This window comes from Cavia porcellus, unplaced genomic scaffold (assembly GCF_034190915.1).
Source record: "Cavia porcellus strain 051 isolate PalLab524CR breed Dunkin Hartley unplaced genomic scaffold, mCavPor4.1 scaffold_32, whole genome shotgun sequence".
In the NCBI taxonomy this organism is placed as follows: Eukaryota; Metazoa; Chordata; class Mammalia; order Rodentia; family Caviidae; genus Cavia; species Cavia porcellus.
The window spans coordinates 23,087,194-23,113,023 of record NW_026947515.1 but is presented as its reverse complement, the minus strand read 5'-3'; the positions used below and the strand labels follow the sequence as shown (position 1 = coordinate 23,113,023).

The window sequence follows — 25,830 nt, the reverse complement described above, 5'->3', positions numbered from 1 at the left end:
CCTGCCTTGCAGGTGTATAGTTGTGAGTTCGATCCCTGGTACCGATAAAAAAGAAAAAAAAAGAGGAGGAGGATGGTATGGAAGTTTCCTGCTTCACCTTGCCCTGCCTTCTACTGGGCTATGTGCTGGAATGAAAGAAACACCCCTAGCAAATGGCCCTGCAGGGCCTCAGCCAGAGCTGTACCCCTCCCCTCTCCAGCTGCTTATGTAGACTGAAGTTAAGTGACTCCACCAGGATTGCAGCCAGAAAGACCAGGTGCTTCCCAGTGTACAGGGTACTCACAGGCAGGGCCATGCCCCTGCTGTCCAGGGCAGGCGCTCAGTCACAGGGCAGCCCTGCCAAAGACCACAGTGACTGATAGCCTGCTGCATATCAGGTGGCCTGCTCAGAGCCCATGGCTGAACACTGTTCATACCCACTCTTCTATCCTGGGCCTCTGGCAAGATATCCCGTACCCACCTCTCTGCTTACAACTTGGGGGGTACCACATGGGGTAAGCTCATGGTCTCTTTCTGGCTATAGAAAAGGCTAAATGACCTGACAAGCCTTCCAGTGCCCACCTTAGGCCAACAGAAGACTTTCAAAGAGGTACATGGATTTTTAAAAACATTTGTGCTAAGAAAATATTTAGGTGGTGCCAGGGATGTAACTTAGCAGCACAAGTATCTGCCTCGCAAGCACAAGTTCAAGTCCAAAAACAAAAAAAAAAAAAAAAAAAAAGAGAGATTTCCAGCTGGCAGGAACTGTCCAAGGAAGGAGGAAGCATTCTCAACAGACACAGCCAGACCACCCTCTCTCCTGTCCTCTGGTAATAGCCACTCTTGTCCCACAGGGCAGCAGGCACCTCATCTTGTTTAAATTTCCCTTTTGCCTCAGGGTACCCCCAGTTCCAGAGCCAGCCACCTGGTCCCCAACCCCAGTGGGAATTGATGACCCAAGACTCCACCCCACCAGAGCAGTTTTCCAGGATGGAGAAAGGGTGGATGTTACACATCCATTGCATGCTGGGATGTGGCAGAGAGCTGAGGCCAGGACTCAAAAGGGAGGGATGAAGAGTATAAATATTGCTGTGCTGCCCTGTGGTCCCACGCTTGGGCAAGAGCTCAGAAGGGGTCTGGACCCTGGGTGTTCCAACTGCTGGGGCTCCCTGCACTGCACAGGGAGGACTCCAGCCTTCCAGGACTCCACTAGGGGCCGGCCCATTGTCCAGCCACCACCATTACTGCCCTGGTCTTGGGGCATGCTGTGAGGCCTGTTTAGCTCGTTGCCGCCGCAGTCTCACAAAGGCTTGGGCCTCACGATCACCCTTCCGACTCTCCAACAGCTGCAGGATTGGGTCTCCTGGGGAGAGAAGGGTTTGAAGATCAGATTTGGGGGAAGAGGCATGCCTGGGAGGGAGGGTACCACACTGGCCCATCTATCCCTGTCTTACCACCATGGAAGGAAAGCTATGGCAGACCAGACAAGCTCACATCTGGACAGATGTGAGGCCAGAAGTGCCTGAAATACTGACTTTAATCTACTAGGAGTTGAACCCAGGGCCTTTGCACAGCCTAAACTGCTAAATTGGTCAGCCTAGCCTGAAACTTGGACTCTTCCTGCCTTATCGTCCCAGAGAGTTGGAATTATAGACATGTACCATTATGCCTGGCCCGTATTTTTTTAAGGTTTTTTACATTTATTAAAGGTAAGAAAAGAAATAGGCCCTGAGGATCAAGTGTAAGCCAAGTAAAAGAAAAATAAGCACGTTGTACAAAAGAGCAAGTTACCATGAGAGCCAATTTTATGCTTTTGGGTTTTGTTTTGAGTCAGTCTTGCTGTGTAGCTCAGGCCAACATCAAACTCAACATTCCTCCTATGTTAGTGGTCTAGTGCTAGCATTCTAAGCATGTGTCACCACACCTGGCTATTTTTTTTGTTCTTTGAGATCTAGTGCATAGTAATCCTAGATACCCTTGGACTTGCGGAGTACCCCAGGCTGGTTTTGAACCAGCAGTCCTCCTGCCTGAGCCTCTAGTGCTGGAATTAGTCATGCTTCTCCCTTTTAAGATGAGACCTGAAGCTAGCTAGCTAACTCTGTGTTGCATAAGGGCCTATAAAATAGCACTGATTAAATAATACCTGCCAAGTGCTGACCTTTTAGGGGCCAGGGATTTAGCTCAGTGGTCTAAGTGCTTGTCTGGCAAGCACAAGGTTATAAGTTTGATCCCAGGCATGCAAAAAAAAAAAATTGTGCCTGCCTAGTTGGTGGACCTAAGAAATTTTAAGTTACTATATAAATGCTTAGAACTGGCTCATATGTACAGAAACTTGCAGCCTATTCCTGTCAGCAGGCCGAGGGAGTGTCTCAGCAATGTTTCTGTCCTCTGCTCCGAGATCTAGGTCCCTCTCTTCAGGTAAGCTCCTTGTGACCTCCCTACCAGGAAAGTCAGATGATTTCACTGAGCTTGCTTTTCACTGGTCACCATCAGAGCAAGAGATTTCCCAGACTACTCAGCAGCAGAGCGATGGCACTGTCCAGGGGCTTCCATTGCCCAAGGAGGCATTCATTGCTCTGGGCCCTGCCTGAACTTCCTGGGGGCCCATCCCTTCCCTGCCTTGGAGTCAGACCTACCGTCAGGCGCGGGGTATGTGAGGGGCAGACGGGTCTGTGGCGCCTCACTGGGCTCCTCGCAGCCACTCAGCCCAGGCACCGTACATAGTGGCAGGAAGGCCTCTCCTTCCAGGTCATTGGCCCCCAGCGTATCGTGGTCCAGCACAGTGAGCAGGAGGCATGCCCCGTCCTTCTGGCATGGCTCTGCAGGCACCAGGCTAGCAGGGACAGAATCGGGCTCAGGCATCTGCTCACCAACATGCAGGTCACCCCCTTGTTGATAGAGCCATCACAAAGCTCCCAATGTGGCACATCTCAGCCTTGTGTCACACCTGCTTCAACGATGGGCTGATGCTTTAAATCAGGGGTCCTATGGGCCCCAGGCCCATCTGTTTTTGGCAACAGAGAGAGGCCCCCAAGGACTTTAAGACAGAACCCTTTCCTGGAAGCTTCTGAATCCAAACATCTGGGAGCCCACTCCTGGCAAGGGAAGCACACTTGCCCCACATAACCCTTCTCCTGGACCCTATGTGGTAGTCTCATAGGTACCTTGATGGGGTTTCAGGGAAGGGAAGCAAGACAAAAGTGAGGACTCACAATTCAAAGGTCTCATCAAAGAGCGGGTGAAGATCCTTCTTATGTTTTTGGGTCTCTCGGGGAGCCAGTTCAGGGAATTCATGCCTGGGCTCCAAGGTCAGCTGAACAAAGGGGTCGCTGGAGCCTGGCAGATAGCCCCGGGAAGGGACCTAGTTCAGTTTACCCAGCCCTTCACCCAAGCTGTGCCCCTCCTGGTAACCAAGGAAGTGCGCACAGCTGCCAGTCCTCCACCCAGGTCCAGGGAGAGTGCACACAGTGGCCAGTGGCAGCCTCCACTCACCGTTGGAGTCCATGGGCAGCAGATTAGAGGCACTGAGCAGCTCCACATAGAGCTTCTGCTCAGAGGAGTGGTAGGAAGCCTTGACCGTGACAGCACCTAGTTGCTCCGAGGTAGTTTCTGCCTGGGTGTGGGGAGCATATACAAGTTCAGCTGGGATACAAAACACAGTCAGGCCATGGTTAATGTGGAAGAGGATGGGGAGCCTCACTTGCTGCTGGATGCGGCTGCAGAAGTACTTCCGGATGAGCTCCTGGCTGGAGGCTGCCTGCAGCTCCAGGTCCCTCTGCAGAGCCTGGAATGGCAGTCAAGCAGACTCCTAAACCTTCACACCTAAGCAGCCAGCCCTGCCATGGCTCACAGCAGAGGCTGAGACACAGCTTTGAAAGGAAAGTGCTAGTGTTGTGGGACTATAGGCCAGGATAGACTCAGCAGTGCCGAGGGCACAGAGCCCTAGTGCTTTGCAGAGTCCAAACTAGGTAATGCTCTGCTGTGGTATCTTAAGGCTGGAGTAATCTTTGAATAAGGGGATGCCTTTTTTGTTTGCTTTCTTGTTTGTCTTTTGAGAGGGTATAGACATGTAGGTCAGGTTGCCCTTGAAATTACTATGTAGCCCAGGTTGGCCCCAAACTCAAGGGAATCCTATCTCACCTTCCTGAGTGCTAGGATTACAAGGATGAGCCACCACACCTGGCAGAGGAGCCACTTTTTCATTTTATACTGGGCCCTACAAATTATGTGGCTGGCCTAGGACCAGGTGAATGCCAAAGGCCAGCCTCCTGGCCTTCCACTAGGGAGTGCATCAAGACCCCTACCTGGAAGGTGGCCGTGTGCAGGGCCTCGAAGGGTAGGCCACAGCCCTCAGCATGGAAGCAGATCTCCAGATTCTGGGAAGACATCAGAGGTGAGCCCAGGGAGCCTCCCCAGGGTGGCTGTCCCTATGCTTGGCATTACTTACCTCCAGGGCCACCTTCAGCCTGCCAGAGGCCAGGGTCGAGCTGCGCTGGGAGGCAGTCACTTCCACCAGCACTGTGAGTGTGTGGGTCCAAAGCAGGGTCAGAAGGCTGGTCGCGGGCAAAGGGGTATCAGACATAGGATGAGGCAGTGGAGAAGGAGGAAGCAAAGACACAGAAATGAGGCCTTGGGAACCCAGGCCCAGCACTGACCTACCCACACCCCCACCTGCTCCATAGTGGCCAGGGCAGGTAGATGGCAAAGGGAGGGAAGGCTGGTCTCCTGAGGGAAAAGGGAGCAGGGGCAGAGGGCAAAGCCTTCTCTAGCATGTCTGTCTCAGTGAAGGAGCTCCTTAAGAGGACCAGGGACCAACAAAACACAAAAGGTGACACAGGTGAGAACACGGGCCAGAATCACCATCAAAGGGAGAATATCAAAATGTATAGCATCAAAACCAACTACATGGATAAGCATCTGATACCTTATTTATAGGGACAATAAAACAGTTTTGACAATGGTCTGAGATTTAACATATGTCGAGTACAGTCTGGTAGTTGGCACAAAAAAAGGCGGGGAGGGGGTTGTCCCTGCCCAGGACTGCGGCATGTTCCAACCTGGGCAGTGTGAAATGAGCAGGCTCAGGAGGTAGCAAGCTCCTGCCTCTGGAAGCACGCCTTTTTTTTTTTTTTTTTTTTTTTTTTTGTCTTTTTGAGACAGGGTCTCACTATGCGGTTCAGGCTGGCCTTGAGCTCTCTTTGTAGCCCAGGCTGGTCTCGAACTTGCAAAAATCCTCTTGCCTCAGCTTCCTGAGTGCTAGGATTACAGGTGTGCACCACACACGCAGGCTGGAAGTAAGCATTTAAACACAAACTGGTTGTACTCTCTAAGGGAGGTGACTGAAAAGTATTCACATCATGGCCCCCCATGGACAAGGAGGCCATGGAGGCTGGAACGGGAGCCTTGGAGAGTAGGTGCACCATAGGCCAGGGACTGCAACGCACCTGCTAAAGTTCTCTTGTACCAGGTTGGTGTTCATGTAGCAGAGCTTCACCTCCAGGAACTTCATCAAGGGCAGAATGGCCTGGGGAGGTTGGTGAGGGGTGCAGTTGGCTCGTGTCCGTTTGGCCCCAGCCCCAACCCCTGGCCCTGGCCCTGGCCCTGGGAGAGGGAAGAGCACCGTAGCTTGGTGTACACAGTCGGTGATGCCTATCTGGCCACACCTCTAAAACTGTGAACCTGCCACAGTGCTTCCCGTTTCTTCTGCCAGAAGTAATCTTTCCCCAGAAATCCTCAAGGCTCTCTTTCTCTTGCTTCCAGTAGATCTTGACTCAGCTGTTACCCTCTGAATAAGGCCTTCCTCAGGCACTACTTAAAAATACAATACCTGACACTCCCCAGCACTCCTAAGAGTGTACAGTGTGTGCTAGGGATTTAGCTCACCTGCATAAGCGTCTGCCTGGCAAGCACAAGGTCGTGAGTTTGACCCCCGGTACCAAAAAAAAAAAAAAAAAAAGTGCACAGTGCATACCTATCTGTATGTATATTTACAGGTGCAGATATAAGTAAGACTACAATTACATATACTCAGTTTTTTCCCCACACACGTATCCCCACATATCCCCCCCCACACACACACACACTAGAATGGAAGCTCTAAAAAGCAGGAATTTTGTCATGTTGTTCATGGAGCTATCCTCAGTGCTTAAATCAGTGCCTGGCATAAAGTGGATGCTCACTGAACAGCTGATGAACTAACAACTCAGGTATACCAAGCTCTCAGAGGAGGAGACTAAGGCCCATGACTGCCCATGTAGACAGGACAACAGAACAAGAAGAGGCTGAGAAGGATGTGTTCCCAGGCAGCTGATCTGCAAAGCCTAAGCCTTCTGGTGGCTGCCCCACCTGACCACCAGGGCTGGGAGACCATGCGAGACCCAGCCTGCCCCACTGAGCATCTAGAAAGAAAACTAGGTCCAGAGGCAGCATGCCTTGCCCTAAGGGAGTAATCTCTGACACCCCTAAACCCTTAGGATCTGACCACCTTGGGCCTCCTTCCCATCCCTGGACCCAACAGAGCTGGCAGGGCAGCAAAGGTCAGAAAGCAGAAGTCACTCACGTCTTCAGGGAGCACTGACTCTTTGACATCCACAAGTTTCTGGATGTGCTTGGCAATGCCCACCTCCAACTGAGGACACAAAAGGATAGATGGGTGAAAGCCAGGGAATGAGAAGGAACGCAGGAGGGTTCACTTGGGGCCTGAGTTTAAATGAGAGAATTGGGAAAGGTACATCAACCCAGGACCCACTGGGGGCCAGGGTGCAACAATGTACCTGCTCAGCCAGAGTCTGGACCCCGGTGCGGATCTCATGGCCCAGCCCAGCCAACGCGCTCTGCAACTGGGTGTGTAGTGTGTTCTGCAGCTGTCCCTGATCCAGCACGGTTCCCACCCGCCGCTCCAGGGCCTCCCATGCCAGCTGGGAGGGCAGCTTGCCAATCACCAGCCGCAGCTGCTCCATGTCATTCACCACCACACACAGCTGGAGACAGGCACAGGCAGAGGGACATGGGGCTTCCTGAACAGAACCAGGGATAGAAGGCGCCACACCCACCCCAGCCAGCCTCCAGTGCTTGGCTCCACCACTTTACCATGTCGGCTGCCTGACCCTGGTCTTTCTGGCCTGCAGAGAGCGTGCGGGCCCGGGCCTTTATAAGGCTGCAGTACACCAGGGCCAGTCGGCAGGTGTCCTGGGGAGGGTGGACAGGAGAACTGGTGAATGGCTGGGGCTCTGGGAAGTATAGACGGGGAACCAGGGCACAGGAATCTCAGTGACTTTGGGGCATTTAGGATATGGTCTTGGGAGGCTCTTAATGGGAGCGCGCCTGGGAGAAATGGGGTGAGGTCATAGTGAGGTAGTACTAAAAAGGTGGAAAAGATGCTGCACCTCCACGAATTTGACAGTAATCATGAAAGCCACCTCTGGATCCGGCCAGTCCAGCTGCCGGGCGGTGTGACTGATCTGGGCAAAGCAGGTGGATAGATCCACAGCTGATGTGCTGTGCTTGGTCAGTTCACCCAGGGGCACCAGCTGGGAGAAAGGAGGAGCTCTTAGAAAGGGGAGCTGGGGCAAGGACAAATCTGTCCCCTACTACCAAGCAAAGAGCTGGGCAGAAGACTGCAGGGAGCACAGGCAATGCTCTGCCCAGATCCCCCACCCTGCAGAATCTGTAGGCCAAGGAAGCCACAGTTCACCCCAGGATATCAGCAAACAGTGTTTGGCATGAAGCGTGCAGCGGGGGCGGGGAGGATGTCCATAGCTGGGTTACCAGCTTCTGCTGGGCCCCAGGTTCCTGCCCCCACCTTGTCCATCTGCACAGCACGCTGTACTCGCTCCAGTGCCACGCTGTATGTCTTCTGCAGCCAGGAAGGGATGGCTGGCTGGAACCAGTGGTGAAAACCATCCAAGGCCAGGACTCCATCCCTGCGGAGAGCTGGGGCTCAGCCTGGGGATGACCAGAGGCAGCCCACCCATAGGCAAGCATAGCCCACCTGTCTAAAGAGGCTGAGCCCAGCTGGTAGAGCTCCTTGAGGCTGATGTAGAGCTGGAACAGATTCTCGCCCATCTCTGGAGACACAGGGCTGCCCACGGCTGATGTGTGGTCCTGTACCCGCTTGGCCACCTATAAGGAAAGGGCTGGTGGGCAGGGCTGAGGAGCTGGCCAGAGTGGGTGGCCTGGGAATGGTCAAGTGCCTCACCAGCCACTGCAGTTTCAGGAAAGCCGTGGAGAAGAGGTCAATCTTGAGGGCACTGGGGGAGAGGCAGTGCGTGTGACCCAGGAGTGTACACCAGGGTCCCGGGAAGGCCCAATACCCCTGACCTGAGTCTGCTCACTTGTAGAAGATCTTATTCCATGTGCGCTGGCATTGGTGCAGGTCACCCAAGACATCTTGTACCAGGCTGAGCAAGGCCTTGCCTGCCTCCAGCATGCCCTGACAAGGACATAGGTGGGCTGAGCAGGGTCACACAGCAGGGCACCCCACTACCCATCCCCTTGCTCCAGTTCCTACCTGCACCATGGGCTGATGGTGCTGCTGCTTCAGGTGAAACCATTCAACTGTGCCAGTCTGAAAGCAGAGAGGCGGTGAGCAGGGAGGGGTTACTGGGCCTAGGCACATGCCCCCTACCCCAGGCCAGATGCCATACCTGCAGGGCCTCTGTCACCAGCTGGGGCAGTGGGGCGGTGTCCTGGCACAGTTCTCCAAAGGCCTTCATCTTGCACATCTGCACCAGGACTCTGGGTGACAGAGGGCTGTGTCCCAATGCCTGCAGCTATACTCCCCATTGCTCTCCACTGAGCTCCCCATCCCTTCAGGGTCCCAGCTGAGCACTCAGCCCTGACCTTCCGTGGAAGCAGAACCAGAGCCACCAACCTGAGGAGAGACTGCAGCCGGGCTGGGGAGTCAGACACAGAGAGGGGGAAGACGGAGCGAAACTTCCGGATGAGAGAGAGGCCGTAGGCCAGCAGGGAGGTGAACGAAAGGGTCAGCTCCTCCAGCTGCAGTAAGGAAGAAACCTCAAGGCAGGACTGCTTATGGGCTCCCAGGTCCCAGTTCCTGTTTCTCCCTGAGCCCTACCTGCCCAACACCCCTCACCCCACCTACTCCCACACCTACCTGTTCTGTCTTGAGCCGGCCCTGGATCCACTGGTACTCAATGCTGGTGATGGGGTGCAGGAGGCAGCTACTAGGGAACTCCAGCTTCTGGTAGAGGTGGCTGTAGGCCAACCACTGCCTGCAGGGACAGGAAGCCCTCAGCCAGGCCCAGCAAAGAGACCGCATTTCCCCTGCTCCACAATCTAGTGGCTGCTGTGCCCCACAGGATTTTGTCTCCATAGATGTTTTCTAAATCATATCTCTGTCTCTCTGCCCACCACCCCCACCCACTTCTCTTTTGAGACAGGGTCTTGCAAATTGTCTAGTCTGGGCATGAACTTTGGATTCTCCTACCTCAGCTTCCCAAAGTGCTGGGATTGGGCTGGGAGTTTAGCTCCCAGCACTGAGCATGGCCCAGGGGACCTGACAGACACTCAGTACACAAGTACCTGCTTGGCAAGCATAAGGTCCTGAGTTCAATCCCCAGTACCAAAAAAAAAAAAAAAAAGGAAAGAAAGAAAAAGAAAAAGAAAGGTCCTCCAAAGTGCTGGTATTAAAGACCTGTACCTCTATACCTCTATACCCTGAACCTATGTCTTAAATTTGGCTATTTGTAATTTCACAACTTTAGAATTTCCTGCTTCATTTGAAAATAGCAGATTCAGAGATCCAACAGTTGAGCTGGACAAGGCTCAAGTAAAGAGCATGGAGGGCAGGGAAGAAGAGCAATTCAGGAACTGGCAGAGGTACTGGACACCGCTGCTGCCCCCTGCACCAAGTGCTAGGGCTCTAAGGGCCTCTCTCTCTATCCAGAGTCTGCAGCCTCTTCTGACCCCACCCTCAGCTTCAGCAGCGCCACCTAAAGTTGCCCTCCTTCTGCCTCCCAAATGCTCAGCTTCAAGCCAGGCACATTATTCTGTCCTTCCTTCCTTTGGCCAACACTGATTTCCTGGTATTCCTAGCACTGAGCCTGGCCTAGGGGACCTGACAGGCATTCAGTACACATTTTTCAAGGACAGTTAAAGTTTGTTCATTTGCTGACTTGGAGGCTATGACACAGGGAAATGGGGTACAGTTAGGCCAGGGAGCAAACTCAAATGCTCAGGACTTGGAAGATACAAGGAAATGGGTCGATGGCAACTGGGCTGGACAGAGGTGGTTCTGCTGCTCTGATCTGGCCAACCTTGAAATCCCAGTGCTTTGGTTACATGAGCAGCTGGAGATGAGTGTTGTTTTTTTTCTTATTTTTAAGACAGGGTCTCAGGGGCTGGGGATTTAGCTCAGTGGCATAAGTGCCTGCCAGGCAAGCATGAGGTCATGAGTTCGATCCCCAGTACCACAAAAATAAAACAAAAACAAACAAACAACAACAACAAAAAAAAAACAGGGTCTCACTATATGATTTAGCCTGTTCTTGAACTCACTTTCTAGCCCAGGCTGGCCTCAAACTCACAGCAATCCTCCTGCCTCACCCTCTCGAGTTTTTTTGTTTTTGTTTTTGTTTTTTTTTTTGTCTTTTTCATTTTTATCGGCACTGGGGATCGAACTCACGACCACCTGCTTGCAAGGCAGGTGCTTATGCTGCTGAGCTAAATCCCCAGCCCGACCCTCTCGAGTTTTGAGATTATGGGCCAGGACCACCACACCTATCTTTCTGGAGTTTTTTTGTTTGTTTGTTTTTTTGTCTTTTTTATTTTTATCGGTACCAGGGATCGAACTTACGACCGCCTGCTTGCAAGGCAGGTGCTTATGCCGCTGAGCTAAATCCCCAGCCCCCTTTCTGGAGTTTTAAAAGTTGGCAACTGATTCAAATCTTAAAACAGTTTGGAAGGCCAGGAATATAGCTCAGTGGTACAGTGCCAGCCTGGGCAAGTGTGAGGTCCTGAGTTTGATTCTCAGTATCTACATAAATAAATAAATAAATAAAACAAAATAGAGTTTGCTCCAAAGAACACTCTTCAAAGGATCAGACTGCCAACCCATAGGTGGGCAGATAAAGTGGTAGAGGCTGGCATCCACCTACAATCCCCAGGGGCTCCATGCAGGGCTGTGCACTCACGCCAAGGACTGGTGGAAGTCAGACAGGTCCTTTTGCATAGCATGGAGAAAGAGGATGGTGGTGGCCTGGGGACTCAGCGACCCATCCCAAGAGGTACTGCCTACCTGAGGGAAGAGTGGAAGGGCGTCAGGCTCTGACAGACAGCCTTGGTGGCTCCCAATTTGGAGAGGGAAGTACCTTGTGCTGGGTGACCTCGTGGGACACGAGCTGCTGCAGAAGGTGGAGGTGTACCGTATAGCTGGGCTGGGAGCGGCTGGCTGCAGTGGCCCTCTGTAAAGAGGCCAGCATAGCTGTGAGTAGAGTGGACGGCCAGTCCTCCCCACCCTGCCCACTGAGGAAGCAAGACACAGTCCTACCCGCTTGTGAATGAGCTGGAACTGGAGGTGGCACCAGCCACGGTCTGGGTAGGTCTCAGTGCGGGGCTCCAGGGGGTACCACTGGTCTTCTCGGCAGTGCAGGTCCTGGCAGGCAGGAGACACCCTCACATAGTCGGGGCTGGGGGTGCCAGGCTCTGCTGGGGCAGCCCAAGCCTTCCCAGAGCCCTTATCACTTCCCAGCCTTCTCACCTGCAGCCTCAGAACCACATTGCCCAGAAAGTCATCTTGGCCTTTGTCTTTCCGAGCCTCCTTGAAGATCCTGTTTCAGGTACAGTTAGTGAGGGGGAAGTACCTGAGGAAGCAGGCTGGAATCTGCCCCTCCCCCTGGTCTATGGCACTCAGGCCCTAGTGATGAACCTATAGCCCAGCATCTGGTGCGTACGCTGTCAGAGGGCAGAAGGAGCCCCTCCTTTCCTGTGAGCCCCAGGGCACCCACCTTCGAAGCCCATGCAAATCTGTAAGCTCCCCAAGCTTCTGTCGGACAGACTCCACAGTATCCATGTCCCTGGTGGATCACAGGATTGAGCAAATGAGGGTGCCTCTGATCCTTTCAGGGAGGAGGCTCTGCTGTTGTCACTCCTGGCTCCTTTCTCCCTCCCTCCCTCCCTCCCTCTCTCTCTGGATATAGGATCTCACTATGCAGCCCAGGCTGTTCTCAAAGTCTTAGCGATCCTCCTGCCTCAGCTTCCCAAGAGTTGGGATTACAGGTATGCACCACCATAGCCGGCAACTCTGGCCCCTTGCCTTCCCTTGTTTGGGTCTGTACCTAGACCCCCCCCCATCTCCCAAATGGGTGCATGGCAAGGGCTCAAAGGAATGAGACACCTGGCATGGTTTTTAGGGCTGCAGGAGGAGTGAGATCCTTGGCAGAGCTGGTAACTCTACTAGCCAGCCAGCAGACTGACCCTGGCAGCTCGTATTTAATCAGAACAAGCAAGGAGCTGAGAGGACAAGGGAGGAAAACCTGAGCAGGATCTTGGGAGGGGCTCAAGGACCCCTCAGAGCAACAGATAATGCTAATTAAGGAAAACTATCCAGAAAGTCTCCAGGGGCCTCAACTGTGGCCTAGCTTGCCCCCTGAGGTATCTCCTCGCCCTCAGCCCTCAGATGAATTGTGCCTGGGCCACGATGCAGCCCTGCACCTGTATTCAGCCTCAGCAGCTCCGAGTCACTCACCACATGTCCAGGTGAAAGCTTGCATTTGTTATGTCCTCAAACTCCCTGCAGGGAGGAGAGGGTGTGGTAGAGGCCCTTCTAGGGTTGGAGGTGCTTGTAGGACACCCACACCAACCCTGGCCCACAAGGACCTCAGCCTGGAGTCCTTGTCCTCTCAAACTGACATCTCCAGTACCACCCACTGTGTAGTCTCAGGCCACTTGTCACACCTTCTCCTCCCCTCCCAACCTGCATCCCTCCATTTTTCAGGGTAAGGGTTCAGGTGGCCCCTTCATTCATCAAGAGGGACCTGACTCTCTTCGCTCCACCAGCATGCAAAGCATTTATGTCATTGATCTGTCCTGTATAGCCTACTGTCTGCCTAGCCTGCCTCGTGAGCTAGGGCCAAGCCCCTTCCCATGAACCACGAAGACCAACTGATCTCACTGACTGGGGAGACGGACACCCAGGGGAGCCCCAACGGGACATATGGGGTGGGGCCACGTACAGGATGAAGGTCTCATCCCAGACGGGGTTGAGCGTCTGGCTGATGACCTGCGTGCGGTGGGTCTGCTCCTCGGGGATGGTGTACCTCACCACAGCCTTCTGCCGACGCCGGGACCCTGGGCTGCCCCCTGGCATGCTCACCCCCTGCTCGATGCCCAGCAGGCAGTAGGGGTCACTGAGTCCTGAAAGGAGGGAAGAGGAGGCACCAAGGAGTTAGCCAAGACCCTTTATTAGTCCCACCTCCCTCCCAGAGCTGAGAGGACAGGAAACCTGCACGGGGACCCCTTCCGGCCCAGATGCCAAGCACTGAGGTCAAGCACTGAGGCCAGGCCTGGGGGGATGCAGGAAGATGGGGATTGCTCACAAGGGTCAGAGCAATGAGGAGGAGGAGGAGCCAGCAAGAAGCCCCTCAGAGTATGGGCCATACTCACCACTGACATCTTTACCCAGGATGCCCTTGGCTTGCTTTATTGTTGCCTTCAGACAAAATATTGGCTTCTAGAGGAGTGGGAGAGTGTGGCCTGAGTCCCCAAGAGGGCTGGGTTTTCCAGGTCCCCCATTGCTCCTGGGCAGCTCCCGCCCCTGGGCCCATGCTACCTCCAGCTCCTTGGCCTGCTGCAGCATGCGCTTGTGTTCCTCAGGCTGCACCTGGAAGGCCTGATAGGGAGGCAGACGGTGGGCAGCTGGACCAGGAAGGGAGGGCTCTGAGTCCAGGTTGAAGGAAGGTGGTGGGGTAGGGGCTGAGCTCACCTCCTGCAGGTATTGTAGCAGCTCAGAGGCCTCCACCACATGGTTGGGCTCTGGCTGCCCCAGGCGGTATAGGACAGTGTAGAGCACTTCCTCATAGAGTAGGTCCCGCTGCAACACCACAGGGTCAGTCACCCCAGGAACCCCACCAGCACAGCCACCCCTGGCACCAACAGTGCATACCCAGAGTGAGGGCAAGCACCACTCACGCGGTGGAGGAGGCTGAGGCTCAGAAGCACATCTCTCCTCCTCCGGTGCACTGCCATCAGCCCTGGCCAGTGGCTGAGGGGCTTTCAGGAAGATACAGACCTGATGCCCCCACCCTTGTGACCCCCCATCACTCAGACTCTTACCTCCTTGGGGGAGAAGTGGTAGGATGCAGGGTTGACCTGGGGAGCAAGATGGAAAGACCAGGTATCCTTGGAAGCCTGCTCCCTTAGATAGGAAGGCCCAGGCGTAGGGCAGGGCTGCCCCAGCCTCCATTCCCACCCATGTGCCACACCTGTTCCCACAGCAGGCCTCCTGGAGGGCTGGTCCCTGGACTGTGCTGCTCATTCCCTGGCCTGCTTCGGCTGAGGTCCATGGACACCCAGCTGGCCCAGCGGCAAAGGCCCTCTACCACCTGCCCCCACTCTCTCTTCCTTCCCCAGAGGAAACAGCACTGCTTATCGGCTGGGCCGCCTGCTCCTCACCCCAGCAGCGGAAGTGAGGCCCAGCAGCTGCGGTAGATGCCTGGAGGAGATACTTGGAGAGGTGCCCAGCAGCCTAGGGCGACTCAGGGGGTCTCTGGGCAGGAGGGATACCCTGCCTCACAGAACTGGTGCCTTGGGAGCTGGGGAAGTAGGGCATAGGAGTCAGGGCACCGAGAAGAGGAGTTAAAAAGGCTCAAATCCCAACCAGAGAGGCGTACAGTAGCTCGGAGAACATGGCAGACCTCCTCTGCCCACCCAGAGGGTTCTGCCTAGAGAGGCTAGGTCACCAGATAGGTGATGACAGCCAGCTTCCTGCACCCCAATACTAAGGCCTCCCAGGGCTGGCTCTTCTTCCTACTAAGACCACTCCTACCTCCTGAGTCATTTGGGCCAGGGGATCCTGCAGGTCTTGAACCTTGCGGCGCCTTATCTTGATGGCTTGGCGCAAGAGAGGAGGGCGCTGCTGGGGGCGGGAGAGGCGAGTGGCCATGGTGGCTGGCTCTGCCCTTCCCTCTGCAGCCCTGTTATTTCAGGGTGAAGACAGCAAAGCCACAGAATGATGCAAAAAGAGCCCTGAGACTGCCACCCTCTGCTGGCAGACAGTGGAGGGTGGGAGGGAGGTGGGGCTGGGGGATGGAAGAGTCAGGATGTCACCGCCTTGAAGCAGCTGCCTCCCAAGTCCCCTGCCCTTTCCTTGGGCTGGGATCCTTCCAGGATCCTCCTCAGGCTGGAGCTGAAAGTGGGCCCTGTTGGAGGGTGGGGCCCACAGAGAACCCAGGAGGATGCAGTGTTCCTGTAGGCGCAGTGCCTGGCCCTGCCCTGCCCTGTCCTGCCCAGCCCACATGTTGCATTGGGGGAGCTGACCTGTACCCGTGGAGCTCTCTTGCCAGGCTTCTTTGAATGGTTCCCAGGCCTGGGCAGCATGGGGCGGGCTCAGGGGATTCCTGAGAGGCATTTCCTAGCAGGCTGGGCCTGCTCCACCCCACAGGTGACATTCCATGGACATGACAGGATCTAGCTGTGCTGGCCATGGACAGCCCTGTGGCTACTGCCTCACTGACTGGTCAGAACACTCCTTCAAACACTAGTGTCAGGACTCGGCCAAACCCTGGGAGCTCCTGGGTGGGTAGGAGAGGCCATACAACCCATCTCTCCGGGGCACAGCCCTCAATGGACAGGAAAACAGACACTTCGGCACTAAGCTTCCCCAGAGCTCCTTGACCTGCTTAACCTGGGCTGTAGGCGGGGCCCAGGCTGGCCCTGGGCTCTGACTGTTCCCCACCCTTCTGTGACCTCCAGGTCCGTGGGCAGGCAGGTAGGAGGGCACACAATTTAGTGGCCTAGGGGCTAGGGATTTAGCTCAGCGGCATAAATGCCTGCCTTGCAAGCAGGCAGTCGTGAGTTCGATCCCTGGTACCGATAAAAACGAAAAAGACCAAAAAAAAAAAAAAAAAAAAAAATTTAGTGGCCTATACCACACTGATGTCCCAGCTGGGCTGCCCAATGGTGACCTCTTAGGGTCCTAACCCATGTCCCTCCGACTCCCAGCCTAAGCCTAGGGCCAGGGTCCCTACCTAGAGTCAGCAGGAAATGGGGACTGGCATACTGGGGACTCAAGACTGGGTCTGCCTCCAGCCAGGGGCTGGGGCCTCCGTGGTAAGGGGAGCACCAAATGGGCTGTGAGGATACGCAGCTCTTGGAGAAGGAACGGCCTCCACAACTCAGAGAGCACACCAGTCACCATACACAGGCAGAGTCATTACTTCATTTTTACTATTTCACAGTTTTAGCAAACAAATCAAGGTGCAAACAGGGTTTATTTCACATTAATATATTAACTAAATTTTTGTCAAATAAATAGATAATCTCTTTAAATAACCATCTCCTCACTTCGTGGCCCGTCCAGGAGACGATCAAGAACAAATCTTCGTGCATCTGGGGACATGGGAAGTTAAAGGCCCTGCGTCCAGGAAGAAAAGGCTGAAGGACCTGTCATTTCGAGGGGTCAGCACACAGGGTGGGGCCCTGGTTCCCAGCCTGCCCTGCGGCCCCCAGATGATGGGACAGACATGCACTCTACGGCTCCTGACAGGAAGCCTCGTGTAGATGGAAAGGAGATAAGCGGGAAACCAAATTTCAGAATCACTAGCAGAGAGCACAGGGGATTCCTTCTTGGCTGCAGGAGTCTGTGCCCTGATGCCACCCAACTCCCGCTACACAGTAAAGCCCTCGAAGCCACAGGTGGCAACAGAATGCCCAAGAACAGGGGAGGGGGGTGGACATGACTGGAGGCTGGGCCTGGCCAAATGGAATGTGGGCTATGGGTGTGTCAGGACAGCGGCTCAAGGTCAGCCACAGACCAGCAGGAGGAATGTCAGCAAGCCCTGGCAAAAAAATAGGCGGGAGACACACATGGCTGGTTTCATGAAGCTCACAAGGCTGAGTCCAGAATTGCTACCAGACTGTTGGGGCTGGACTGTGGTGGAAGAGGTGACCAGAGGTGATCTTCCCTCGGGTGGGAAGGAGCATAGGACAGGAACCACAGGACACTCTGTGCTCCTGACAACCCAAGACGGTGAGGAAGCCATGGCAGTGGCGGAGAGGCTGGGGCGCCGCTCCACACTTCCCAAAAAAGCTACTTCCTGGTCACTGTTTATCATCAGCCCTGGGGAAGCACAAGGCCCCGCCCATCCCCCAGCGCAGGTGCAGCCAGTCCCACAGAGGAAGGGTAGGAAAGAGCCATGAGAATGGAAGGCAGGGAGCTGGGCGGAGTCTACTGGGTCTTCTTATCTTCTGGGGGGTAGTAGGGGGGTGGTGGAGGCTGGCTCTAAAGAAGGAGGAAAGAGCAAGTTAGGAGGTTTGGAACACACTGCTGTCTCCCCGACTCCCAGCCCATGTGGTTGAGGGCGGCAAGCTCCCACTCACCGTGGGCATGTAGACATTGTGTGGGTTCCCCGGATTGTAATAGGCACTGGCAGCTGCCTCTGCGGCCTTGGCCTCAGCTATGGGAGCAAACACAGGACAGGTGTCAGCAGTTCCTCCCTCTTCTAGCCCCGTGAGCCCCAGTCCCAACACTGCTGAGCCAGTCCAGCAGCAAAAGCAGTTTCCTGAGCACCAGCCTTATCCTGGCACTGTCCCTTCTAGTCCCTTTATATGTCTTACCTACAGCACAATCCCACCAGGTGGTCCTGTAATCACCTCTTTAGAGATGATAAGACTGAGACACAGGGAAGCACGTCACTAGCAAAGGGACACACAGGATGGAATCTACCTCCCTACCCCTAGCCCACTACCCTGCTTGTCTCTTGGGGTGATCTCTCAGCCAGGGGGTCCGCTGGGTTCTAGTGGCCTCTAGCCAGTCTCTGAGGCTCTCTGCAAGGCCCTGGGGAGGAGAGGGATGGTCCCGAAGGACTGCCGACAGTCCAGGGGCCTCACCTGCAGGAGTGGAGGGAACATCGGGGCTGCTGACCGGGGGCTCCATGGGTCCGGGATAGGGTGGTGGTGGGGGCTGCACGTATCCCATGGCTCCATCCATCATGGGAGGTCCTGGATAGAACTCTGCTTCATAAGGGTGACAGGGACTCAGTGAGCAGCAGGCCTTGCCCCTGAGAAGGCCACCTCCCAGAAGCTGCCCCCTCTAGCTCCTTGGGGCACCTTCCAAGCCTCTACAGCATCTGTTATTTCTGAAGTGGTAAAAATACAGGCCTTCCCGTTGCATCCCCTGCCTGGAAGGGGTGGTCAGTGGGTAAGGGAAAGGGTGGGGAGCAAAGGACACACTCACCAGGTGGGGGCGGTGGATAGGGGTAGCCAGGAGGGCAAAGGTACATTCCATTGGCGACTGGTGGGGGAAAAACATAGGCCCCGCTGGGCATGTAAGGGTACCCATAGGCTCCACTGAGGGCTTCACCTCTGGAAGCTATAAGTACAAGGGGCGAGAGAGATGGCTCTGAGTGTCACCTGTCTTGGAGCTGGGGGAGGGTGGACAACCCAGGGGAGGTGCCAGGTCCCACGACTGGACTGTGCCCCTAGACGTGCCCTCCCACCACTTTATTCCCCCGGAACACTTGGGTCTGCCTCAGGCAGGGATGAGGCAAAGGGAAAGGATGCAGGATGGGGACAGAGCTGGGCAGAGGGAGCAGGTGAACAACATGGTGGCAGGAAGGTGCGGGGATGGGGGTTAGGGGACAGAGTGAATTGCTCGGGAGTTTAAATGGTTGTTTGACACCGTTTAGGAGTTAGGTTTTTTGTGTTTATAAGGTCACAGTAAAATGTTGCGTCCAAAGCACTGTGTCAGCTTACTGTACACCTGCTCAAGGCAGAGGAAGCCCAGGCTTGGAAGTATAAGAGTGCACAATAGGGGCTGGGGATTTAGCTCAGCAGCATAAGCACCTGCCTTGCAAGCGCCTGGTCGTGAGTTCGATCCCTGGTACCGGTAAAAAAAAAAAAAAAAAAAAAGACTGCACAATAACCTTGGGCTTTCTCCCCAGCGCCCAACCCTGGTTGGCTGGACTGCAGATACTCCTGGTGCTTACAAAACAAAATCAAAGGGGGCGAGGTCAAATAAAACCCCCACACATTCACCGTGGCCTTGTACGTAATTTTTAGAGCCTAGATACCTTGTGATGCCACCTGGAGCATGCGCTGTCCGAACTCAATGGCACCCCCTGTTGTGAAGGTCAACTTGTAAGAGGCAGATCCTTCCCAGCCACCTGAGAAGGGGTAAGGACAGTGAATGAACAGCACAGGAAAAGAAGACAAGTTATGTCCAAAGTGATGGCCTGTGTCCTCTCCAGCGCCCCTAGAGACCAGTGGGAAAAGGCTGGGACTTCTGCCTTTTTCCCGTGGCTGTTTCTTAGACCTGTCACTCACAGACTGCCTGGTGCTGCAGACTGGCCTGGCTCTGCTGTGCTGTCACCCTTAGAACAGTGGCTTCTTGAAACAAGATTACCCTCCTGACCTCAGCCCAGTAAGCGCACAGGCACAAAGGCAGCTTGGTTTGGCTTCACAGCCAACACTGATTGAGGGTCTCTCCACCCCCAACGAGCACTCGGCAGCTTTCTAGGAGCAAGCAAGGTTGGCAATAGTGAATGTCCCAGCTCAGGGCAGACATCTCATTGAGGGGGCCAAAGACAGACCCCACCTCTCCCAGCTTGGTTTCAGCCTTAAAGGGGAACCAAGAGGCACCTGACAGTGAGCAGCGTGGGCCTGGCTGAGTGTGCAAGCTGCCTTGTCCTGGGAACAGGACACAGCTCTTCCCCACATCTAAAACCTGTGCACACTGCCCAGAGCGTAACAACAACTAGTTCTCAGTCATTCCACAGACTTCATTTTCTGAAGAGGTGGCTGTGTTGCCAACATTAATCCCAGCATTTCCCAGTTCCTGACAACAAAAACCCATGTGTTCAGTGCTGCTGACTGTCCAACTTGCCCTTTTCCTGTGCTACTAGGGACTGGATGAAGGGCCTCACGTTGGGCAAGGGCTCCAGCACTGAGCTACACCTGCAGTCTTTTGTATTCCTCTGTCCAGCTCTAGTTTTCTTGTGGTAGTGAGGATTTTAATTTAGGGGGACTCTACCACTGAGTTACATGATTTTTACATTTTCTTTACTTTCTGAGACAGGGTCTTGCCAAGCTGCCCAGGAGAGACTCAAACTTGATCCATCTGCCTCAGCCTCCCTCAGTGCTAGCATTACAGATGTGAACCACTATACCCAGCTAAGGTGTTTTCCTTAAAGATTAATACAGAGCTGGGAAGGAGACAAAGTGAAGGCAATGAGTATCTAAGATGATGGCCCCCAGGTGCAGTCAGAGGCACCCAGAGCATCTCCTTGGAAGCCCACGTGTGTTCCTCTCCTCCCATCACCAACCTCCTGCTTCAGCCTTCACGGTTCCCTTGATATAGTTTGCACCAAACACAGGCTGCTTGATCTCACAGTCCTTCATCAGATAAAACGGCATCATGAAGGACTGCATGGCATCCTTGCCCTTGGACAGAAAGATGACCTGTGGGGAGAAGACGAGGACCATCTGTGCCAGAACCACAGCCTACTGGGCTATTGCTTCCTACCCACTTCCTACACGCCATGAGTCTGGCAGCTCACACCATGGCCGGGAGGCCCAGGCACTCTGCACCACACACTCCCAGGGAGAGCTGGGAAAGCGGCCCAGTGTAGCCTCAGGAATTCACAGGAAGGTACCAGCCACTGACCCTGAGCAGGACAGACTGCTGCTAAGTGGTGGAGGAGGCGGCAGATGTGGGGTGCCACAATATAGGAAGTCCCCAGCTTATGAACAAGTTTCATAATGGGTTTCATTCCTGGAGCATTGTTCCTAAGTCAGATTCTTGTGTAAGCAGATGGTAAGCCTTACACATCTGTCAAAGTTTTCCCCTCCAGTATTTGTAAGTTGGGGCTTGAGGTGCCTGGGAAAAGGAAGTGGGGGCAGGTCGAGCAGGGGGGGGGGCAGGGCTGTAGGCATGGGAGGCTCCCCAGGGACTAGCCAAGGATGGGTGTGGCTTCAACCTTTGTGGCCACCTGACCTTCCCAACAGCTGCCCAACAGCAAGAGCCCTCCCCTCCCCCGCTCTATGTGCCTGGAGGGGGAGGGGGACGGAGGGGAAGGGTGCGGTTTCAAAACTACTGGTCAGCTCCATCTAACTGAACAGGGGAACTTAAGTTCCCAGAACCGGGTTTGGGAGTTACTGTATCTGCCCACTGTGGTGATGGAAACACAAAGATGTGCTCCAGTTCTGCAGGTGTCACCAGGGTGCAGTCACAGGCAATGACCCTTTTCTGAGACACCATTCACATTGCATTCTTAGAGTCCTTGTGGCCGGCTCTTGGGCAAGGCTCATTCTTTTCTTCTTTTTTTTAATTGGTACCAGGGATCGAACTCACGACTGCCTGCTTGCAAGGCAGGTGCTTATGCCGCTGAGCTAAATCCCCAGCCCCATGGGCAAGGCTCATGCTGCAGTCCAGCATTTCCCACTCTATGGGGTTCTGCCAGGTGCTCTGCCCAGTTTAGAGGCCACAGGCAAGCCATGGTACCCTGTTTATATTTATCACTCTGGACATCTACACAGGCCTCCCAGGAGATGCCAGGCCGGAGTCATCCTGGCAGCTCCATCCAACTCTAGAGAGCTCTGTGGCAGCAGCTCTGAAATTCACATTGATTTACTGCTCGGCAGTCAGCTCAGCTGCACAAAGCGCTCTGTGGTTTCAGAGACAGGAGCATGTGACAAACAGGCAGCGCAAGGCACTCACATTCACCAGAGTTCAGAGGCCACGAGACACATGTGACCCTCCAATCACCATTTGTTTTTTGTTGCTGGGCAACTCACCCGGTAAGGGGTAAGGTACACGGTACCTTTCTTGGTCCCTTTGAAGGCTTCTGGCACATTCTTCATGTCACTGAATGTAAGTTCCACATGATCATAGGACATCAGGATGCTGCAGTGAGGAAAGCGGAAAGGCACTGAGGCGGATGGAGATACACGGGCAAAGTTGCTCAGCACAGACTCCACAGGATAGTGAGGCGGCCATTAATGCAGTCATGGAAGGCTGTAACCAGCACCACAGCGTAACGCAGGGCTCCTGGAGACAACCTCAACCCTTGAGGTGGCTTAGACTACTTGGGTTCCATCTTCTACCCCCTCCACCACATACTGAACTAGAAGTGTTGACAGCTACATCCCCAGTCCATTTTATTTATTTTCTTTTGAGACAGGGTCTTGCTACGTTCAGGCTGGCCTCATTCACAATCCTGCCTCAGCCTCCCAAGTGCTGGGATTACAAGTGTGGGCCACCACACCCACCAGTCCTTTTAATTTCTTTTGTCTTTTTCTTTTTTTCAGTTCCGGGGATCGAACTCACGAATGCCTGCTTGTGAGGCAGGCGCTTATGCCGCTGAGCTAAATCCCCAGGCCCGTAGTCCTTTTAATTTCAAAACAGTGTCTCAGAAGGTTGCCCAGGCTTGCCTCAAACTTGTGATTCTACTACTCAGCCTCCCAAGTACCTAGAGTTACACACACAAGCCATCACACTGTTATACTTCTCTTTTCTTTCCTTCCTTTATTTTTAACTACCTTCTTTCTTCTTTTTTGTTGTTGCTTTTTGTTTTGAGACAGGGTACCACTACGCAGTCCAGGCTGGCCTTGAACTTGTGGCAGTCCTCCTGCCTCGGCCTCAAGAGTGCTGGAAGGCATGGCTGGCTGGCTTGGCACATTCTGTGCATCTCTGTCTCTGTCTGTCTCTCTTTCTAAGGACTGACTGAACCCAGTATCTTCATCTAGCCTTTTTCTATTTTTAAGAGTAGGTCTCACTACGCACCTGGATGGTTTGGGATGGGTGTGAATTTAAGATTCTCCTGCCTAATCTCCCAGAGTACTAGGATTACAAGAGTATATTACTGCACATGGTTGACATTCACTATTTTAAGTACCAAAATCTAAACTCTGGACTTAAGTTTTAATTGCTGTGAACAAAACTTTCTGAAAAGAAATGAGACTGCAGCTTTTTTTTTTCCCCTGAGATAGAGTCTCACTGTAATTTAGGTGGGCCTTGAACTCATGGCGATCCTCTTGCCTCAACCTCTCAAGTGCTAGGATTACAGGCGTGTACCTTCACTCCCAGCTGAAGCACTTCTTAAAAGACGGAGACTTTTATTTAATAGCACTGAGCCCTGAGCCAAAGAAGAGACCCAGCAGCAGGGTAAGATTCTTGTCCCAGAAAAGTCTCACTAAGAGAAAAAGGAAAATAGTCCCAAGAGATGGTACTAAATGGCATCCAAAGCATTTCCCCAGGCCCAGGAACTGGTTCTCACTCACAGATGCAGCAAAACAGCAATGTGACGCTTCTCTGATTACAGGATAAAAAAAAAGTCCACTGCACTTTGTTCCATTCACTATCCTCTTCCCCCTCCCAAATATCACGACTTTCTTGACTGGGGAGAGTGAGAAAGAGAGACAGCCCAGTAAATGGGGCAGCACAGGAAAGAGGAGACTCAGGAATAGGCTGAGTCCATCAGAGCACGCAGGGAAGATGCAGACAGTATTCTGAGACCTGAGGCAGCCTGGGCCTTCCTTTTCCTCCAACTCCTCAAGCATTCCCAAGTGACAGGACACAGGCTAGGGCCACAACTCTTCACTCTACCATGTCTTCCTTGAGGATTAAGTTCTTCCTAAGTTCCTTTGCCTTCAAAAAGCAATTGAGAGATGGCATAGCTCAACCTAGGACTGGCCGGTACGCCCAAGAAGTGAGCAAGGACAGAATGCACTAGGGGTAGAGAGTGGAGGGAGAAGCGGAAAGTACTTTTAACTGAGAGACCACTGTTCTGGAGAATAACCCAATACTCAGGGTGTGGTGGCCTCCGCCTGTAATACCAGCACTCAGAAAGCTGAGGCAGGAGGATGGCTTTGAGTTTCAGGTCAGCTTGGGCTCCATAGTGAGTTCAAGGACTGCCTAAACTACATAGCAGAGACCTTGTCTTACAGAGCAAACAAAACCAAAACCAAAGCACACAAAAAGGTGTGTGTGGGGGGGATGGGGAGCGAGAAGGGCAACAGACTAAGCTTCCCAAAGGACCCACACTCTTCCCAGGAACGTTAGGGAGTTAGGAATTGACCAGTGTTAGCTATTTAATTTTATTTCTGGGACCTGTCTTTCACTTGTGATTCTGGAATCTACTGGACGGCTGTATAGAGGTAGCTAAGCTGACTTTGGGACTCCTTTCCTGGAATTCACGTCTTTGTGATTCACATCTCTGTAATCTCCTGGGCCTCACATCCCCTATCCGGAAATGTGTATAATAATTTCTGCCACAGGATTGCTGTATTAAAGTGGAAGGGTCGGAGCTGGGGGTTTAGCTAAGCGGCATAAGCGCCTGCCTTGAAAGCAGGCAGTCGTGAGTTCGATCCCCGGTACCGATAAAAAGGAAAAAGACCAAAAAAAAAAAAAAAAAAGTGGAAGGGTCGCAGCGGCTGCCGCGTAGTAAAAACATAGTAAACATCCGATAAATGGCAATTATTTTTGTTGAAATCCCCTCCTCAAGCCTTAAAATCAGGGAATCTAAGGATCTAAAACCACTCGCCCCAAACACCGAGCACAGCCAACAGTCAATCAGCTCCATCCCCCAGCTGATGGCGGAATCCCCGCCTCCCCCCACGACCCACCCACCACCCTCCAGCCCAGCCCGGCCGTTACCCCTACCCACCTGCGCTTCATCAACTGTCTCTGCAATGTTTATTCCCACAGCCCACCGCCCGCAGCCCACCACCTACACTCCAAACACCAGTCCTATGGTTCTCTAGGATCCTTCCGCAGTGTTTTCACCTCTCTGTGTTGTTGACGATCACTCCGCCGCCCTCCGAGTGATTCTTGTTAAGCGCCATGGTTTCTCCGAAAGGGGTCCCGAGATTCGCAACGCAGTGCGCCTGCGCTCCTCTTCAGCCAGCCCCTAATGGCGTCGTTCTTATTTCAGCCAGCCAATCATAACTCCTGTATGGACGCTGGGCCAACCACTTGCTCCCGAGTATCACGTGATAATAGTTTACTCCCTCTCCCCTTCCCCCAGTTCATCTTGCATCACAAATAAGTTGAGGACTACAATTCTCAGCAAGTCATGCTCCCACAATTTCAGCCGCTCCCAACCCTGGGGGAAAAGATGCATTTTGGAACTTCTAGTCTTTTGGACGAGTTTGACACCGCCACTCCACCTCTTGAAACAGAAATAAACAGCTCTTCACACCCGCGTTAATCCTAAAGGCCCCGCAGACTGTAACCTAAATTTGGTGTGTGGAATGCTGAACAGTTACTCACGTGATAGAAATATTCTTGCGGGGTTGGAGTGCGGGACTGTATGTATGTGGCTCTGTCCCAGCCTGGGGTAGTCAGTACAGGCCTGTAAATGAGCCAAGGACCCAGTGCTTCCCAGAGCGTAATGGATGGCCGAGTGAGAGCAAACTGCCACCCTTTCAGTGTATGTGCTGCAGAAGCGAGCACACTGCTACTCCTTTAAACCCGGATTCTCCCGGTGGGCTGCGAGAACCTCTCTGGGGTCCAAAGCCTTGGCCGGGTATTCCTACCTCTGCGCCCGCCCTCCTTGGAGTCCTAGAGAGGGCGGCCACCTACCTGCCTCTACCGAAAATAGTCTCGTGGTGGCGCTGTTCCCTCTAAAATGTTAGGCCGGGAACCGGTTCGGCCACCCTGCAGGGAGCAGTCGTTCA

General features: G+C 53.7%; 2 protein-coding genes across 14 annotated transcripts; both read right to left on the bottom strand.

The window, feature by feature from the left end:
* Window positions 1–1,044: 1,044 nt before the first annotated feature.
* Unc13d (unc-13 homolog D) lies at window positions 1,045–16,224 on the bottom strand. Of its 7 annotated transcripts, none has more exons than XM_063241873.1 (32): window positions 14,984–16,224; window positions 14,272–14,307; window positions 13,922–14,029; window positions 13,769–13,828; window positions 13,603–13,669; window positions 13,173–13,353; window positions 12,686–12,730; window positions 11,946–12,014; window positions 11,699–11,768; window positions 11,489–11,593; window positions 11,310–11,402; window positions 11,133–11,236; window positions 9,095–9,212; window positions 8,852–8,976; window positions 8,625–8,730; window positions 8,489–8,545; window positions 8,313–8,410; window positions 8,177–8,228; window positions 7,970–8,100; window positions 7,781–7,901; window positions 7,365–7,508; window positions 7,069–7,167; window positions 6,753–6,959; window positions 6,539–6,607; window positions 5,424–5,503; window positions 4,427–4,532; window positions 4,284–4,355; window positions 3,680–3,763; window positions 3,472–3,592; window positions 3,192–3,315; window positions 2,616–2,812; window positions 1,045–1,342 (listed from the first exon to the last, which is right to left on the bottom strand). In XM_063241873.1, exons 1-32 carry the CDS (start codon window positions 15,098–15,100, stop codon window positions 1,221–1,223), a joined length of 3,288 nt encoding a protein of 1,095 aa, XP_063097943.1. In that variant the 5' UTR covers window positions 15,101–16,224; the 3' UTR covers window positions 1,045–1,220. The 7 variants fall into 7 exon arrangements, with proteins under 7 accessions (XP_063097943.1, XP_003461495.2, XP_063097938.1 ...); XM_003461447.5 differs by having other exon boundaries at window positions 8,625–8,715; XM_063241868.1 differs by having other exon boundaries at window positions 3,472–3,763.
* A 141-nt stretch (window positions 16,225–16,365) lies between these two features.
* On the bottom strand, window positions 16,366–25,079 carry Wbp2 (WW domain binding protein 2). Of its 7 annotated transcripts, none has more exons than XM_023564929.2 (8): window positions 24,938–25,079; window positions 21,949–22,057; window positions 20,478–20,613; window positions 19,227–19,319; window positions 18,392–18,526; window positions 18,046–18,171; window positions 17,536–17,612; window positions 16,366–17,437 (listed from the first exon to the last, which is right to left on the bottom strand). In XM_023564929.2, the coding sequence occupies exons 1-8, from the start codon at window positions 24,994–24,996 to the stop codon at window positions 17,384–17,386; spliced, it is 789 nt and encodes a 262-aa protein (XP_023420697.1). In that variant the 5' UTR covers window positions 24,997–25,079; the 3' UTR covers window positions 16,366–17,383. The 7 variants fall into 7 exon arrangements, with proteins under 7 accessions (XP_023420697.1, XP_003461472.1, XP_013007584.1 ...); XM_003461424.5 differs by having other exon boundaries at window positions 18,046–18,168; XM_013152130.3 differs by having other exon boundaries at window positions 24,886–25,031.
* Window positions 25,080–25,830: the final 751 nt, after the last annotated feature.

Bases quoted from the DNA above. Each gene is read 5' to 3' on its own strand.
- Unc13d (XM_063241868.1), bottom strand. From the start codon at position 15,100: ATGGCCACTCGCCTCTCCCGCCCCCAGCAGCGCCCTCCTCTCTTGCGC. The intron at 7,902-7,969 runs GTGGGCTATGCT...AGCTCTCCGCAG, and splicing joins GGCTCAGCCTCTTTAGACAG to GGATGGAGTCCTGGCCTTGG. The intron at 3,316-3,471 runs GTGAGTGGAGGC...GCTATCTGCCAG, and splicing joins GCTGCCCATGGACTCCAACG to GCTCCAGCGACCCCTTTGTT.
- Wbp2 (XM_023564929.2), bottom strand. From the start codon at position 24,996: ATGGCGCTTAACAAGAATCACTCGGAGGGCGGCGGAGTGATCGTCAAC. The intron at 19,320-20,477 runs GTTGGTGATGGG...ACCCCTTCTCAG, and splicing joins CGTGAAGGCTGAAGCAGGAG to GTGGCTGGGAAGGATCTGCC. The intron at 18,172-18,391 runs GTGAGTGTGTCC...ACCCTTATGAAG, and splicing joins CTATCCACCGCCCCCACCTG to CAGAGTTCTATCCAGGACCT.